Source organism: Trematomus bernacchii, unplaced genomic scaffold, assembly GCF_902827165.1.
Source record: "Trematomus bernacchii unplaced genomic scaffold, fTreBer1.1, whole genome shotgun sequence".
Taxonomy (NCBI): Eukaryota; Metazoa; Chordata; class Actinopteri; order Perciformes; family Nototheniidae; genus Trematomus; species Trematomus bernacchii.
The window spans coordinates 402,406-422,096 of record NW_022987941.1 but is presented as its reverse complement, the minus strand read 5'-3'; the positions used below and the strand labels follow the sequence as shown (position 1 = coordinate 422,096).

The 19,691-nt window shown below is 40.1% G+C and overlaps 1 protein-coding gene across 1 annotated transcript in view; it reads left to right on the top strand.

Moving 5' to 3' along the window:
• LOC117470693 (solute carrier organic anion transporter family member 5A1) overlaps positions 1–19,691 on the top strand; it is a 43,568-nt gene that overhangs the window by 17,847 nt on the left and 6,030 nt on the right. The window contains exons 5-10 of the mRNA XM_034115525.1: positions 573–705; positions 1,085–1,290; positions 7,614–7,778; positions 12,063–12,261; positions 18,681–18,840; positions 19,198–19,266. Of these exons, the coding sequence (XP_033971416.1) occupies positions 573–705; positions 1,085–1,290; positions 7,614–7,778; positions 12,063–12,261; positions 18,681–18,840; positions 19,198–19,266 (932 nt within the window). The remainder of the gene's footprint in view (positions 1–572; positions 706–1,084; positions 1,291–7,613; positions 7,779–12,062; positions 12,262–18,680; positions 18,841–19,197; positions 19,267–19,691) is intronic.

Below are 19,691 nucleotides of genomic sequence, written 5' to 3'. Positions count from 1 at the left end.
TGAATGTGTGTGTGAAGTGTGTGTGGTGAAGGTGTGTGTGAAGGTGTGTGTGTGAATGTGTGTGTGAAGGTGTGTGTGTGAATGTGTGTGTGAAGGTGTGTGTGTGTGTGTGTGAAGGTGTGTGTGTGAAGGTGTGTGTGAAGGTGTGTGTGTGAAGGTGTGTGTGTGAAGGTGTGTGTGTGTGAAGGTGTGTGTGGGCTGCAGGCGAGTCCTCGGGTCAGAAAGACACAATGGCATGAAAGTAGAAAAGTGTGTAAAGTATCAGGTCGTTTTTATATTCTAAAAAGTGATATCAAGTGATTGCAAACACGTCAACACACAAAAGCAAAGTCAACACAAGCAAACATTACAAACCGTTAGAATACAACGTCAAAACTACTACTTTGTGTGGTTTCTATCTGACTTGGTAGGATCACTGTCCATTAGCTGCGTTTGGAGACGTTCTGAGTGGATTCTGAACCCCAGAGGGTTTTTGGGGATTTTCTCAAAAACAGCCTTTTCTCTTGAGGAATAATAAAGAGTCTTCTCTGAAGAGCATTTGTATTAAAGTGTTTGCTCTGTGTCTCCTGCAGCCATCATGTATGTAATGGGCGCTCTGGGCCCTGCAGCTGGATACCTTTTGGGAGGCATCCTCATCGGATTCTACGTCGATCCAAAAACTAACGTGAACATCGACCAGAGCGACCCGCGCTTCATCGGAAACTGGTAAACATATGATATCATGAGGATGTTTACCATGTGGTGGACATTCTTGAAATGAACTGGTCAAAGATATGTCTTTCTGGTTCTTTCATCGTTTGTCAAACAACATGGAGAGCAATGTCTCCACAGGACTCAAACTGAAGAGAGAGCTTTTTAACAGTTACAATAAATACATGCTTAGACGTTTTGAATGGATTCTTAACCCCAGAGGTTTGGGGTTAAACTTATCACGACCATGGCATCTTAGTGAAGCTCAAAGAAAAGGATCAATCAGTAAAAGAATGAATATTTTTGAAATCCAGCGCCTTTGAAGATTAATTAAAGTTGTTAATTTCTTTCACGATAGGAGACTTCTAACACCTCCGTCTGTTCCCTCGTGCAGGTGGAGTGGATTCCTCCTCTGCTCCGTCGCCATGCTCCTCGTCATCTTCCCAATGTTCGCTTTCCCCAAAAAGCTGCCGCCGCGCCACAAGAAGAGGAAGAAGAAAAAGATGAACTCTCCCGGGGACGATTCCAGCGACGACGAGGTGACGAAGGAGAAGGAGCAGAACGGCAACTCCTCCATGGGCTTTGGGAAAGACATTAAAGGTGAGGAGGGGATACTTAACACCTTGCTTTTCCACATGGGAAGTGTCTATAAAGGAACTGTGATGTGCTGATGCACGAATACTGTTTAAGATCAGTAAGAAATGTAAAAATAATGAACATTTTAGGAAGTTATTTTCAGGCCGCAGTGAAAAGGTGGAAACATATTAATAATATATCATTTTATGGCAGTTTTTTTACTTTAGTGGCTTCAACAAATATTAGCGATGATCACCTGTCTCCTCTCAAAGCAGAGACACAGAGTCCTCTAATAAATGTAAAGGTCCCCTATTATACAGTTTGTCATCAATATATTATAGGTCTCAAGTATTTAAAGGTCCCCTAGTATATGCTGGTGTTCAGTACAGGTGTGTGTTACCTGTGTTAATGAGGTTAATTATCTCATGTTCCTTCAGACAAGATGCATCTTCTCCACAGGATTACATCACTTCCTGTTGACATTCATTGCATTCATTAGGAAAATGAAATGCATATTTTCTGTTAGGAGATACGGGAGAAAATGAGGGTTAAAAATGTCAGAATAAGACGAGGACGACGATCTTTTTAAGTTGCATTTTGAGACTTAAAGGTGGGGTAGGTAAGTTTGAGAAACCGGCTCGAGATACACTTTTTGTTATATTCCATGGAATGCTCTTAACATCCCGATAGCAATGAATATCTGAAGTGCTTTGACAACAAATCCATAAATAAATGTCATCTGTGGAAGCTGTAGTACTGTAAAAAGCACGACCAATCATCTGAGCCGGCCCGGCTAAAATAACTGGATGGCCTACCTGCCTGTCAGCCTTCCATCTGTGCACAAACTTATCTCGTGCCCTCATTGGTCATGTGCGCGTTCGTGTGTGTTGGAGGAGGGGCTCTGTGAGGAAGTGGCAGATTTTCTCCGGTTGTGTATTTTCAAATTCTAGCGATCTCGAGCCGGTTTCTCAAACTTACCTACCCCACCTTTAAGTGTAAATATTGGGTTATCTTATGATATCTTAAAGGTCTCCTATTACACTGTTTTTCATCAATATATTATAGGTCTCAGATATATACAGAACACGTCTCTGAAGTGTTCAGAGGTGACCTTTAAGATCAGTAAGAAATGTAAACAAAGTTTTAACATTTTAGGAAGTTATTTTCAGGACGCAGTGAAAAAGTGGAAACATATTAATAATATATAATTTTATGGCAGTTTTTTTACTACAAATATTAGCGATGATCACCTGTCTCCTCTCAACGCAGAGGAAAAGAGTCCTCTAATAAATGTAAAGTAGTGTCTATAAAGGAACTGTGATGTGTTGATGCACCAATGGCCCGTAATCCCTTTCATCTCCATGCTATCCAACAAGAGGCTCTTTGTGATATTGATTTGTGATGCAGGTGATTAATGATTCACTGCCTCTGTGGAGACGTTTGGCTTTATTTACTCGAGCAGATTAATAGCAAACTTTGAGAAAATGCATGTCTTTTTATTAACCATAAAATCAGTATGGGGGAAAAAAGACTTATCGTTCTTGTAGAAACCCAAAATACAAGTTTAAACCTTGAAATAAAAGCTTAAAAAGTCCCTTTTTCTGCAGAATCAACCATGCATTCCTCAACTAGAACAAAAGACATTCAAAGATGAAGAGTGGAGATGATTATCTTTCAGTCTTCAGGCAGATTCAGCAGGAATCTGGATTACCCTGTGATTATCCCTCTCTCTTCTTCCTCTGTTGTTAAATGAGCTCTCAGGGGAACTCTGTCTCTTCTCCACACAGCAGAGAGAAACTGCAGCATGCATGGTCTCTCTCTCTCACTCTTCAAACAATGTGTACTCAGACGGGTGCTTTCTGCAGCTCGATGTATGCCAACTCTCTCCAGTTCTGCAGAATCTCCAGTGTTTGGACGTGTGATGTATTAAAGCAAGTATGTGTACCTAGTGCTGTGAAAACAAAGTCATATACAGAAGTAACAAGGCCTCATCTGCAAGTATGTGCACTATATTATATAAAAACAGGTAATATACAGAAGTAACAAGTAGGGGTGGGGGGAATACTTTGCTGTATCGATATTGTGTCGATACACAGACGCCAAGTATCGATATTTTATGATATAAACTGTAGCATATCCTTCCGAAAGATGGTCGTACACTTGACTGATGATTTCTAATTCATTGAAAACTCCAAAACCAACGTAAAGGTCCGGACACACCAAGCCGATTTCGTCCGTCGATAGATGTCTGGCCGTCGATGAGCGTCCTGTCGCCCTACTCAGATTGGTGTGTCCCACCCCGTCGTGTCTTTTCGGCCCTGCTGACACCTTCCGCCCCTTGAATCGGGAGGCTGTCAGTAAAAGGCCGTCGGCCAAAGAAATCACTCTGATTGGCTGTTCAGCTTAGCGAATCAGTGCATGAGAAGCGAAACGGAAGAGAGGGACCCAAACAAACGATTAAGAAGGCAAATCTGAGATTTTCATTTAGCTCCAGCTCTCGACACAGGTTGGGGAAAGCCCCGTGAGCTTCTCGCTGTAGAGTGAACATGGAACGCACACGCTATTTATTTAGGTTGGTTTATATCACGCAGTCTGTTCTTCTTCTCTCGGTGTATCACGCAGTCTGTCTTGTTGCCTCTTTTGAATGACGAATACACACTACCGCCGCCTGCTGGTAAGGAGAGATATTGCCACAGTTCGTACATGCTTCGTGGCCGTCGGCTGGAGTCTTTGCGCTGTGTTCCAGAGCGACTGTTGGCCAAGACGCAGAGACGTGAGGCGACACAACAGTCGGGTCCATCTGGACGTGTTCTTTGGAGTCAGCTTGGTGTGTCGGGGCCTTAAGAGCTACACAAAACAACAAATACATTTAAGCTACATCCATTTGAGCATTACTTTAGAATACCGTTAAACAAGTGAACTTCAAATAGTTAGCAAAGTTATAATACAGTATATTAAGACACAAAGCACAGTGTTCAGTTAACACTCACCTTGAGCCTCTTGCTAACACTGAAATGTAAACTTTATCTTTTGATATCGCCGTATTTAAATGTTGATATCTCCGTTAATATCTGTACGTTATCTCCGTTCTTTTTCTCCGTCAAGTTTTTGCTCTGGGAACAGTAGCTTCCTGCTAAAAGCATGTCTATATCAAACAGGAAGTTAAGACAGGTAAACAATTGCAATGAAAGTAACAAAAACATCTCCTTTTCAGGTTCAAAGAACACACAGTGTGTTATTCACATAGACTATTCATATTGCAAATACATGTTTTAACCAGGAAGGGAAGACGGACATGGATATGAGCCATGTGATTTGCAATATCGCAATATATCCTATCGCAATACTTAGCATATCGTAGAATCGCAATACTATCGTATCGTGGCTTAAGTATCGCGATAGTATCGTATCGCCTGGTGATTCCCACCCCTAGTAACGAGGCCAGGGGCAGCTTTATCTGCAAGTATGTGTACTATATTATATAAAAACAGGTAATATACCTCATGTCCTTCTGTTCGTCCATCACACAGATTCAGCACTTCTTGTGAAAGATATGCTGCTCTGAAGTGGCTGTTTTCTCGTTTGTTTGCCCTTCAGATCATCAGCAAACTGTGAAAATTGCCAACGCCGGATATTTGCAGTAATGCACGTCAGATGTTGGTTTTTATGAAACACTGCAGACCTCTCGCTGTGTGAAAGCAATTCCTTACAAGGAGTTTAAGATGAAGGACTGCAGCTCACAATCATATTTCAAAACCCAATTACTCACCTGACAGGAGGTAACATTTAGATACAGATGTAGAAACTCTGCAGATGTAGTCTCAGAATCCTCTCAAACTCAATGCTTCAACATGACGTTCCTTAAAGGGGACCTATCATGCAAAATGCACTTTTGTACGTCTTTTCTACATGAATATGTGTCCCCGGTGTTCCAGGGAACTCACCAAGTGTCAGAAAACACAACCCTCTCTATTTTCCTCCATACCCAAATCTCTAAAAAGGGGCTGCAACGGATCTGATAAAAACTGATCCAGATTTGAACACTGTCCTGACGTCAGGACGGTGGCGCTACGGCTATTGGGCCAACTCCACCAATCAGGAGGAGACAGCCACGGCCATTGCCGTTCTAAAGCGCTGGAGACGCTGTAGTACATATGCCAGGCCTGTAGATGGTGCTGTTCTCACTGAATCTGCCCTTGCTAAAACAGAGCTAGAAATTGTCAAATTGAGCGAAATGAGGCATGGCTAAAATGCATGATCTGTTTGGTATTTTGAAGAAAAAAAGTATAAATATGCCTTATATAGGTATGGTCCTACACTATATTATTCAAATATAGCATGATAGGTCCACTTTAAGGTGGCGAGAAACTAACAGGATGACTTCATTGACAAATCCTGTCATAAATGAGTACAAAAAGAAGACAAAATGTCAAATGTCTGATTTACTTGAGATGCTAAACCAGATAAATGACTTGCATTTTTGTGTCTTGTGCACAAAAGGTTTCTAGTTTCTTTAAGTTGATATATATTAGATTTGGTTGAAGGACATCTCTTGGCTGTCATATCGCAAGAGAACAAACTAGACCTCCTCTTTAAATGCTGAAACGTCTGCAGCACGTGGGGGTTCTCCTCCCTGTGGATCGAGGAGATCCTCATTCTGTCAGAGCTGCTCCTGACATCTTGCAGTATCTTCCTCTAAACCTGAGATTTCTGCGTCCTCAAGGACATTAAAGGCTTGTTTTTAAACGGGTAGACGCTTAAAAAACAGGACAAACATAATTTAAGTCTTAAAAAGAATGTATGTTGTAACTTTTAAACATGATTTGGGCTGGAGAATGGCAAAATGCTCACTGGATTAATGTTATTTTATATGTAAATGTTTATTTAAGGCAGTTATCAGACACATTATGGTCATACTTGCCAACCCTCCCGATTTTCGCGGGAGACTCCCGATTTCATTGCCCTCTCCCGGTTTCCTCCCGGGTCATATTTCTCCCGCATTTCTCCCGATTTCTGACAAAATCAGATTTACTCAGGACTGTTTCCACTCGGACTTTAATACAGCTACACCATTGTTTGGTTTCCATGGTAGCGTAGCGCGCGCAACTGAAAGTCTGAGAGGGTGAGGAAGATAGTCACAGCAAACAGAACAAGAATCGACAATTCTACCCTCTGCTCACTCCTTTCCTGTAAAATACAGGTCCAGCCCACACATATGGTGCTACAGGCCGCAAGGCAGTGCACTTACAACTACAATAAGCATGTTAATGTTAATCTAATACAGCTCCGGCGATCCACTAGCACCCCCCCCCCGCGGTGGTTTTGGAAATGCTCCCGATTTCTGAGGTCTCAAGGTTGGCAAGTATGATTATGGTGTGGACAGCATGATTTTGGAGATAGTCACGGATAATGAAGTGTCATGAAAGCATGCATCTGCCTCCTTGATGTTACTAAAGAAACAATAATCCTGTTTTTTATTATTATTCTGCATTTGCTCTGAAAGTGACATCAGACTCCATCTTTCTGCCCGGCAACAGTAATGTACCTACAGTGTGATCACATGACCCGATCACATGACCCACAGAGGGCGTTCTGCATCATGTCAAACCACTGGTGTGGGAGTGTTCGTCCTTGTGATGATGCACACACACACACACACACACACACACACACACACACACACACACACACACACACACACACACACACACACACACACACACACACACACACACACACAACATTTTGTTAATAGTTTTCCGCCATGCTCCCTGTTACTCCGCCTTCTGACAAAGTGTATAAAGCCTTGGGGGAATGTCAATAAAATGTGATTGATACCAGACAGGTTTACATGCATGTCTGGGTCCTGGAGACATTTAAACATGGTGTTAACTTTACTCTACCCAGGGTCAAACATAAATGGATATCTGACAAATGACTACCTCTCTGATTCTGTATTATTCCGGGTTATCGAGGCGCCGCTGCTTCATGCTCATTAGACATCGCTGCAGAAATAGCAATTGACAGTATCTCAACATTTGATGACAATTATATAAAAAGCCCTAAAAAAGAACAGGAGAATTGACACCCTCTCAGAACAAAACGTATTGCTGGCGTTCAACTGAAACACATCATAGTCATAGTAGCAGTAACCATTTGTGTTTTAACAACAGAGGAACTTCGGATAGCAACATGTTTCCCCAAATGCCTGCATTGCTCCTGGATTTAAAACAAAAACCACGTGTGCAGGAATGGAGCCGTTACAGATATGAGCCTCTGATAGACGGGCATCGATCCCAGAGAGACAGCATCTGTTTCTGATTTAATGTTCTCTGTCTTCTCCGCAGAACTCCCTAAAGCCGCCCTGAGGATCCTCAGCAACACCACCTTCCTCTTCATCAGCCTCTCCTACACGGCAGAGTGCGCCATCGTCACCGCCTTCATCACCTTCATCCCAAAGTTCATCGAGTCGCAGTTCGGGATCCCCGCCTCCAAAGCCAGCATCTACACCGGTGAGTCTTTGTGGTGAGAGTCATTTACAGGATCCCTGGGAGGAAATGACTCGGAGAACTCTCAATAATCGATGAATGGACGGAGAAGACAAGTCAGCAATCCTAATATATATATATTTATACAATAATAATGTTCTATAATAACATGCAATTAAGTATCTGCCACTACGTTTTTTTGCACTATTCAATACTGCTCGTCACTGTACAGTATTTAACATTAATTATGTGACCATCTATAGGCGCTTTCACACCGCAGTACTTTTCCCACAAAGGTTCATCAGAACTTAGTTCATGAGAACTCTTTAGTTCTCATGAACTTAGTACAGATCGCGTTCACACCGGAATAAGTTCCCTGAGGGAGGATTAGGCAAATGAAGCCGCTGACGTCACTTCTTCTTCTTCTGCTTTGGGTTTACTGGCAGGCCGCAAACAACTTCACGGTGTATACTGCCACCCGGAGTCCCCGGCCGGAAGTCCCTGGAGTTGGGGAAGGCTTCAGTAGAAGCTGCTGGGACTCCCAGCAGCTTCTACTGAAGCCTTCAGAGTAAATCTCCAGAACACCGACACCTCCTCATCTCCACCGCTCCCATGTTTTATTTTGTGTTGCCATAAGTTAGTCTCTCTGCGTTTCTGCACTGGGCGAATGCTAATGCTAATAATGCTAATGCCAGCAAATACAATGGCGGCTTCACAAAACCTTTTTGGAGTTTTACGGGGTGTGGTTTGCAATCCTCCCAGCCAATCAGAAATAGGAACCTTTTTGTCCCACGAAAGTCCCTGCTCTCTAGCAGGGACTGAAAAGGGGGTGAAACGCGACATTTCAAAACTATATCGGAACTAAAGTGGGAAAAGTACTGCGGTGTGAAAGCGCCTTGTGTTTCTTGTAGTTATTTAATTGCTCTTTTTACCGCCCTGTTAGTGTACAGTTTTATTATTATGCTGCTGTGTTTATTTTATCTTTGTAAAATTCCCTTCGGGATAAACAAAGTCCTATTAAATCTTATCTTATCCTGAGAATAAATGGAGTTTCCTTTCCTTTTAATGCAGTCATTTTGCATGTTAATGAAACTGCACACTATTAGATCAATGAGGCCAAACCTTCCCCTACAAATTAACATGCATGACACTAGTCTGCAGCGATTTAGCTAAACCTGGTTAAAAAGAAGCACTTTTTTAAATATCAGGATTTCAATTGAAACCTGCTTGTTTTTATGATATGTTCATAAAAACATCATAAATACAGTTTTAGGTCTTCTTTTTCCACCTTTTGCTTTCTTTGTGTTCGTGTCACTCGCACCAGTTCATGCCTCATGAGTTTCTCACCTCTCCACGTGAACTTGATGATTCACCGTCTGCACTATGAGTCATCCACACACACACACACACACACACAAACACACACACACACACACACACACACACACACACACACCCCTCTGTAGCATGTATAAAACCTTCAGTCGTGGTATTACAATAAATCAGATATCAGGATTATTACACATCTCAAATATGCAAAAGTGCACGTAAAGAAATGTGTGTGTGTGTGTGTGTGTGTGTGTGTGTGTGTGTGTGTGTGTGTGTGTGTGTGTGTGTGTGTGTGTGTGTGTGTGTGTGTGTGTGTGTGTGTGTGTGTGTGTGTGTGTGTGTGTGTGTGTGTGTGTGTGTGTGTGTGTGTGTGTGTGTGTGTGTGTGTGTGTGTGTGTGTGTGTGTGTGTGTGTGTGTGTGTGTGTGTGTGTGTGTGTGTGTGTGTGTGTGTGTGTGTGTGTGTGTGTGTGTATTCTGATGGCTGACATACGGTCACACACACACGACAAAACCATTACTTCATCTCATCTGCCTGTTGCCAGGATACGAGGATAAATGGGCGGTGTGTTGCCATGGTTTCCCAAAGTGATGCCAAGCGAGGGCACTCCTGCATCCTCTTGATTTGTGCCATGTTTTAGATAACAAATTAATTACAAATGAGGTGAAGGAGTGGGGAAATATTCCAAGATTAACGTGGTATTCTTACGAGGAATAAACTCTGATGTTCTCTGAAATTAAAATGGTTAATTTACAACAAAAAACTCCCAAATTCACAGGAAAAAAACCTCAAAGTTCTTTTAAAAAGTGTGTTTTTAAACTCAACTTCTTCTCACTGATGCAGGTCACTGTGGATTATCCCTGCAGTTGATTACATTTTAAAACTACACTCTTGATTTTAGCGCATAACTTTTTATCATTTGCATCAGTTTTTTTAAATAAACGTTCTCATAAGTTGAGCCTATTTAGAAGAATTTGTGGCTTAAATCTGTGGGAAATTCTGAGTTTCTGAGACGGATAAAAGCAACTAGCTGCTAAAAAAGTGAAGGATACTTCCCTCTGAAGTTCTTTCATGAGTGGAAATTGAATATTATACTTTCATGAGTAGCTGCTACACAGCTTCTAATCAAGCGCTTTGAGCACCAGGAACGCGCTAAATAGATAACATGTAGAAGTATTATTATTATTATTAACTCTGCTTGTGAGCTGCTGTGATGATAGGTGATAATCAGATGCATCAGTGATTTAAAAACAGCTTGTTTCCACTGATCAAAAGATAGCAACTAGCTGGTGGACAAAGTGGATCATCATTTCAAAGATGCCGGATATGGTTCTTTGTAGGGCTGTGCGATTATGGCAAAAATCATAATCACGATTATTTGGGTCAATAATTGATATCACGATTATTAAATAGGATTATTCATTGACTTTGAAAACATCCATTTATTGAACTTTAAAACAAATACAAATAATAATTTGAACAGTATCTTTTTAACTGTTGATTACCCTGAACGTATAATATATAATTCAACTGAAAAACCAATACACAAATAAATAAAATAAATTATACATTTAAATAAATAATATCAAAATGATAAATACCAATAAACAAGATCAACAAATATTTTGGAGCGCACTTCCCCAAGCTACTAAACATATATAAATATGATAAATACAAATAAATGAGACCAAAATTAATTAGATCAAATATCTTGCAGTGCACGGTCACAACCAAGCAAAGCAAAATAATTGTTTTTTTCGATTATGTTGTTTTCGTAATTGTGGCAGGCCAAAATCGTAATTGCGATTAAAATACGATTAATTGCACAGCCCTAGTTTCCACTGATCCAGAGTCAAAAGATAGCAACTAGCCGGTGGACAAAGTGGAGCATTTAGCAGCTGAAGATACTTGTAATTGGCAGAGAGAAATAACAAAGTATATTAAGCACAAAAGAAAGATGAGACATGCATTAATAGGTAAGCAAAAGCACGACTACAGACGAATGCAATGCATGTTTCTTATAATATATGATGGTATGGAGACATAAGGTGGTAATTGGCTATATCAGCGTTGTGTTTACAGCTCGTTAACACTGTTCCCGAGTGACTCAATCAATCTGTGTGTTGTCCCAACATCACATATGAACAAGCCAACAGAGCAAGAATTGCCATTGGATAAGTTATAGTTTCAGTTCATTTATTCAAGTTTTTTAACTGTATTTCCCGAGCATAATGCATCTTAAGTTTCCAGCAGCACCAACAACGCTTCGCTAGAAACAAAGAGAGGAATAATTAGGTATCTAGAATTAGCACTACAGTATATAAAGAAACAGACAGATAGCGTTGTCTCTCTGAATGCTCTGGAGGGAGTGCAAACAGCCATGTAGAAACCAAACATGTCACAATAAGATAAATGGATATGATTCTGTATTATTCCGGTTTAACGAGGCGCCGCTGCTACATGCTCATTAGACGCTTCAGAAATAACACCTTAACTCTGCTGCAGCTTCCACCCTGTCTCCCACCTCTGATCCAGTCACACACACGCACGCACGCACGCACACGCACACGCACACGCACACGCACACGCACACACACACACACACTTTCCCCACTGGCTGACCTCTCGTTGCTCGTTACCGGGCAGAGAGCTCGATGGCAGCTTAATGCATTAAAATGTGTCGGTGAGAAATACCATAAAATCTTAAATGATAGTGAGTGAGCACCAATAATGATACTTGGCATTATAGGTCATTAAAAACTCTAATTATACAGCGCAAAAAGCTATTAATAATGAAATAAAGTATGTTTTTATAGACCTAGAAGTGCTACCAGTGTGATATGTTATTCATGCTTTATTAAGAATCATCAGATCAGATGCTTTACAGAAATAAATTCAGTGTTAAACATTTTCTCACAGCTGTATTTCTGAGCTGTTTTGCGACGCCTCTGAGGTGTTTTCCCTTCTCTCTGTCTTGCAGGTTTGATCATCGTTCCCAGTGCAGGTGTAGGCATCGTTTTGGGAGGATACATCATAAAGAAGCTGAAGCTGGGAGCGCGAGAGTCTGCCAAGCTGGCGATGATCTGCAGCGGCGTGTCGTTGCTCTGCTTCTCCACGCTGTTCATCGTGGGCTGTGAGAGCATCAACCTGGGAGGCATCAACATCCCCTACACCACCGGGTGAGAGGAGGAGTTATTATTATTATACACACAATGAAAAGAGACTGGGTTTCATTCTTACTCCAATCTAATGCAAGTGGTCAGAGCTCTTCGTTCCTGCACGTTATTCCCAACATTTCCTTTAGTGGGAAGAAATAAAGACCAGTGTTATCATGGAGGAAGTCCTACTGTAGTTTGGGATGTCAAACAAATCATACAAAAGTTCAAGTTAAGTAAGTGTTAAAAAGGATAAAAAGTAATGCCAAAGCATCTTAAAAAAAACATAAAAAGGTCATAAAATAAGTTATATCAGGGATGCAAACTTGTCACCTTTCGGCGAAATTCGCCGTTTTGATTCCAAAATAGGTCGTTTGTGTGATTCATGTAGATCTGCAATAAAAATATTTTTGGGGTATGGGGGGGGTCTGGGACCCGGAGTAATCTGCGGCCGCGAGCTGTTATGTGCCATCATGACACGCATGGTGTTCTTTTTTTATATATTATAATGAAGCGCGAGCTGTGTGCTGGAGTCTTCCTGCCTGTCGGCTCTGCTCATGGATGTATCATAAGGCTCTGCTGCTCCGGGATGAGGGTCTAGCTTCAGCAGCTACATTACCTACGGGTGCGTTCGTTAATATTAACTGTGTGGTCCGGAGTCACTGTGGCACAGACTGGACCGCTGGTGAACAGCTGTTAGAACGGGCCGTTCAGGTGTTCAGAGCAGAGCTCCCTGTCGGAGCGGCAGAGCGTGATGTGCACTGAAAGGTTTTTCTGTCGCAATATTATTTAATGAATCGTTGAGCTAGCTAACTAGCATACAATGTCACTATCTGCTAACGTTAGCTTTAGCCTTCGTTTTCAAATAGTTTCTTTCATAGCCTATAAACGGAGGTGGTATAAGTATAGATCTTGTACTTGAGTAAAAGTAGAAGTACTCAGATCTTGTACTTGAGTAAAAGTAGAAGTACTCAGATCTTGTACTTGAGTAAAAGTTGAAGTACTCAGATCTTGTACTTGAGTAAAAGTTGAAGTACTCAGGTCTTGTACTTGAGTAAAAGTAGAAGCACTCAGATCTTGTACTAGAGTAAAAGTAGAAGTACTCAGACCTTGTACTTGAGTAAAAGTAGAAGTACCAGAGTGTAGGAATACTCTGTTACAGTAAAAGTCCTGCATTCAAAATGTTCCTCAAGTAAAAGTAGAAAAGTATTCTCATCAAAATATAGTGAAAGTAGTGACAGTAAAAGTAGAAGTACCAGAGTGTAGGAATACTCTGTTTCAGTAAAAGTCCTGCATTCAAAATGTTCCTCAAGTAAAAGTAGAAAAGTATTCTCATCAAAATATAGTGAAAGTAGCGACAGTAAAAGTAGTCATTGTGCAGATTGGTCCATTTCAGAATAATATATATGATATGTTTTATAATGATTGATCATGAAAGTGTTCTCAAAGCTGGTAAAGGTGCAGCTAGTTTGAATGACTTTGTATACTGCAGGGTAGCTTGTGGATTTACTCCAGGTGGAACTAAAGTCTGATTTAACACTTGATTAGATTTCACATCATTCATCCACATCTGTGAAGTAACTAAAGGGATTAAATACATGGAGTGGAGTACAAGTACACCATGTACCTCTGAACTGTAGTGGAGTAGAAGTACACCATGTACCTCTGAACTGTAGTGGAGTAGAAGTACACCATGTACCTCTGAACTGTAGAGGAGTAGAAGAACAAAGTAGCAACACATTGAAATACTTAAATAAAGTACAAGTATCTCAAAATTGTACCCAAGTATAGTACTTGAGTTTATGAACTTAGTTACTTTACACCACTGGCTATACAGATAGAAAGACTAAGCCTTGCACAGAGGCATGAAAATACATTTTCTAAATGCTCAACAGTGCTGCCAAAATTATAAACTGACTGCGACACAATTAAAATAAATGCTTAAATATATTTCTATTAGATGTGACTCTTTGGTGTTTCTGTTATTATTAACTGCTTTAGTTGTTCTGACTGCTACCATCCTGTTGTTCCTCATTTTAAAGCCGATATTCCGTGGGGTCGGGGGGCTCGGATCCTTGTCACCTTTTTCATACCTGATGAGTTTGCATCCCTGCATATTATAGTATTAAAAAAATAGTAAAGTATAATATATATATATATATATATAGTATGACAGTTTTGGTAGTATAATATATTGTTTAAAAAAACATTAAAAAATTCATTTAAAAGTAAATCTCTAAAATAAAATCTTAAAAATGTAAAAGTATGTCAAAAAAAACATTAAAAAAACGTATAGTATAATACATCGTAAAAAAAGCCATAACAATATCTAATGTCGACTTTTTTATCCCCTGGTAACCTTTTGCATTTAAATGTAATGCAAAGGGGTCAGAGCTCATCGTTCCTGCGCGGTGTTCCCAACATTTCCTTTAGTGGAAAGAGTTTAAGGAAATGTATTGATCAGTTATCCTGACTGTAGACCCATTCAGAATCATGAAGTCCTACTGTAGTTTGGGATGCCAAAAGAATCATGCATAAGAATATAGCGTCTTTAAAAAACATAAAAAGGTCATGGATAGATGAAGGGTAGTGGTGGTCTAATGGATAGTGAGGTGGGCTGAAGATCGGAAGGTTGTGAGTTCAAATCCCCCCAGGAACACCACCACTAGTGCGCCCTTGAGTAAGGCACTTAGTTACTCCAGAGAGAATGTCCCTGTAATCGGTCACTGTAAGTCGCTTTGGATAAAAGCGTCAGCTAAATGAAATGTAATGAAACAAGTCATATAGTATTTTAAAAATACTATAGTATGGTAAAACAATATCCTAAAAAGTCAGTCTAGTAGTAAACATTTTTTATAGTATAATTGTATAACAGTTTAATAGTATAATATTGTTTAAAAGAAACATAACATTTTTGATTAAAAAGAAAATCTCTAAAAGAAAATCTTAAAAATATAATAGTTTGTCAAAATCATGAAAAAGGTTCTAGTATGGTATCGCAAAAAATCATGCAAAAGTTTAAGTTTAGTAAGTGTTAAAAAGGTTAAAAAGTATATATTTACTTGTGTCTTTGAGTTTCTAGAAAAGCGCAGTATAAATAAAATGCATTATCATTATTATTATTATTATATATATCATCTTAAAAAAAACATTAAAAAGTCATAAAACAAGTCATATTACAGTATGTTATAAATACTAAAGTATAGTAAAAAACGTCCTGAAAGGTCAGTGTAGCACGTGTATTTTTATAATAAAAATGTAATATTATAAAGTATAATATATACGAGTATAACAGTTTAATAGTATACAATAATGTTTAAAAAAAACATTAGAAAATTCAATAAAAAGTCAAGGTAAAGTAAGTTGTAAAAAGAAAATCTTAAAAATATAAAAGTATGTCAAGAACAAGTTTTATAATATTTCATTTCATTTCAAACCTTTATTTAACCAGATTGGTCCCATTGAGAATATAATATGTTGTTTAAAAAAACCACAACAATATCTAATGTAAACAAAGACTCTATGATGGTAACCATTTGCATTTAAATGTAAAAGTGCTCAGAGCTCATCGTCCTGTTCCCAACATTTCCTTTAGTGGAACGAGCCGGAGGCCAGACGTGCTTCAGTGTTATCCTGCAGTCTCTACACCGAGTGGGAAAACATGCAAATGTCAGATTATGTTACACATTAACTGAAAGGCCTGCGTGCCGTGTGTGTGTGTGTGTGTGTGTGTGTGTGTGTGTGTGTGTGTGTGTGTGTGTGTGTGTGTGTGTGTGTGTGTGTGTGTGTGTGTGTGTGTGTGTGTGGTGTGTGTGTGTGTGTGTGTGTGTGTGTGTGTGTGTGTGTGTGTGTGTGTGTGTGTGTGTGTGTGTGTGTGTGTGTGTGTGTGTGTGTGTGTGTGTGTGTGTGTGTGTGTGTGTGTGTGTGTGTGTGTGTGTGTGTGTGTGTGTCCACACTCCCATCATCCTCATGTGTTGTGGCATTGTGTTGGAGTGATTAATTAGCAACACTGGCATCTGCTCTCGAATCACTGTCACCTCTATTTCTGAAGCTGCTGCTGCTCCACACACACACACACACACACACACACACACACACACACACACACACACACACACACACACACACACCCTTTCCCTCACACACACTGTCTGGAATGTGACGTTGTTATGTCAGGCCTTGCCCAAATGTGCTTCCTGTGAAACAACACATATAAAAAAGAGCATCACTGTCTGGTCTTGTAGCGTCAAATACACAGGCTGCAGGTGCAAGCTTGTGGCAAACTACCTAAGCCACACACACACACACACACACACACACACACACACACACACACACACACACACACACACACACACACACACACACACACACACACACAGTGACCTTGGAGGATGCATCTCATTATACTGTACGATATTTACTGTCATGTTTGCACCGGAAATTAACATTTTTATTTACTCAAAGTTTCTTATGCAAGCATGTAGTCAGAAGTATAAAATGGCAATTGTTTTAAATAAAGTACCTTGTAATAATGAGTTGTTATGAAGTAATTAGACCCTTTAAGTTCTTATCAAATACTTATTTCCATTGCTTTAGTGTGAAATCTAGCACTACAGTATAAACACGTGTTTTAAGGTAAAAAGATATATATAAGCAAACGTAGCATTTGAATGACTGCTTTAGATAATTAAAGGCATTATCCACATCTTATTATGGTTTATTATTAGATAAGATTAGACTAAATATCATTGATTTATTGCATATTGGGACAGCAGCAGAAAGTTAACCATAAATATATAGAATAAAATACTAATAGAATAAGATAAACACAAATATTAAATATATACATATCAACAGTAGAAATGATCTAATAGTATATATATATATTTAATATAAATAGCACACATATTAAAACTCTTATCTTGTTGCTTTGCATACTTCAGTTTTCAACATTTCTTTTGACAATACTAAGACGTTAAATGTTAAAGTATGTCATAAATAGTATTTCAGTGGACTGCGTCCTGCCTGGAGTTCACTGAACTCTGAACACACTGAATCTGTGGAGTTGACTTTTCACATCACTAAGTTAATCGTGGTGATTCTTTGTCAAATAGTCGGTGGCCCTTTAAAGCCTCTCATTAATAACTGAGCTGCTGTGTGAGATGCTCCGGTCAGCAGCAGCACCATCATGAGGAATGTTTGACCCCATCGCTCACAGTCTGCACGGAGAAAAGTATACGCAACATATATTAAAATGTCCATCGTGGTTTCCTCAAATCTGTGTCAAAGAAAATGTTGTATTCAGTCTGAGGAACACCATCTCTGCATCTGCACCGTACCTCATCAAAATGGTATTTGAACACATATTTACCCTTAAAGATACTGCTTCCTGCTATTTGAGCATTGCATTAGTCCACGTTGCAACTTTGACATTTGGAATAATTGTGCAGCCCTGTGTTGTTGTGATTATGAGTGAGGCATGCATGCTGTGTAGGCATCTTTAAATAAAACGTGTACCTTTTGGAGATGGCTTAGTCTGGAAGAAAGGACGTGTGCAATCAGTCTTTTTCACACACACACACACACACACACACACACACACACACACACACACACACACACACACACACACACACACACACACACACACACACACACACACACACACACACACACACACACACACACACACACACACACACACACACACACACACACACACACACACACACACACACACACACACACACACACACACAGTCTGGAATGTGACGTTATGTCAGGACTTGCCCAAATGTGCTTCCTGTGAAACAAGACATATAAAAAGGAACATCACTGTCTGGTCTTCTCGCGTCAAATAATGAATGCGTCTCTGTTTAACATCAACATTCAAACCTTAAGAGAGAGAGAGATCTATTGTGTGTGTGCGTGCGTGCGTGCGTGCGTGCGCATGCGTGTGCGTGCGTGCGTGCGTTAGGGCCTTAGGTTTTTCCACAGTGAAGCTTTCCCAAAAGAAACTCTGCGTCGCTTCACTGCTCCGTGTTTAGACAGAAGTCCTGCGTTGGTTCCCACACTGTCTCTGCAGTCCTGTTATCATCACACATATTGAACCATCGTTCCAAACAACACATCGAGGATGTTACCTCTCTAAACAGACAGACATGTGGGGAATGTTCAGCCTCCTAAAAACAATTAGTCAAATACGCTTTGCAGAAAAAGTACGTGGGGAGGGGCTCCTTGTTTTCATCTGAAGTAACAGACAGAGAATCAGCACTTTGGAAACAGGGCTGAAACAGAAGGGATTATGGGTAATGCTGCAATGATCTGTTTGGTGTTTCAGCCAATCAGAGACAGGCTCTGGATATATCTGAGACCTGTGATATATTGATGAAATACAGTATAATAGGTGACCTGTACTAAGTGTTCTTGTCTCCCTGCAGCCCCACCCTGACGATGACCCACAGGAACCTGACAGGAAGTTGTAACGTGAACTGTGGCTGCAGGATCCATGAGTACGCTCCGGTGTGCGGCTCCGACGGCATCACCTACTTCAACCCCTGTCTGGCCGGGTGCAGCAGCGTGGGCAACGACAGCACCGGGGTGAGAACACACACACACACACACACACACACAATTAGCACACGCTATTCAGGACAAACTTCATAGTGGAGTATGTCAGAATGTTAAAAAAATATGTTGATTTTTTTTCAGACAAAAAGTCAAATATAGCATGTGGATAAAACGTCATAGTATGTAGAAAAAAAGCCATAGTACAGTATGTCGAAAAATGCAAATAAAACATGGTATTTTATGTCGGAATAAGGAACGGTATAGTGTGTAGAAACCAGGCGTGGTATAGCATGTCGTTTTATTCAGAAAAGGGTCATAGTATATCACGTTGAACTATATTTGTTTCCAGATTCATGAGGTATTAATTGGAGTGTTTTGTGTCCACAGGTGAGGAACTACTCAGACTGCGGCTGTGTTCAGAGCCGACAGGTCATCACTCCGTCCTCCGGAGGACAGGTACATGCTGAGAAAACTCATATTATAGTACAGGGGTATCCAAACTTTATTCACCGAGGGTCACATACAGAAAGAATTCGTAGGGCTGGGCCACTCACTAGAGGTGAGGTTTATTGCCTCATCATTGAAGTTATAACTCAGCAAAATCAATCAATCGTAGGTCAATTATTCTTGATAATTGCAGATGCTTTAAGAAAAATAAACAGCTCCCAGCTCTCCAGAGGGTTTCCTTTATTGTGTTAGCAGCTCATCCCTTAAACAGAAGCTTCAGATTGATAATAAGAGGAAATATGAAGGGTTTATTTCAAGGTTGTTATGTGAATGTGTTATTGTTTTATCAACTTAGATTTGTTAGAACATATTTGTAACTTGAATTGACTATTAACACATCTGAGTAATATATGTTTACAGATGTATTTAAGAAG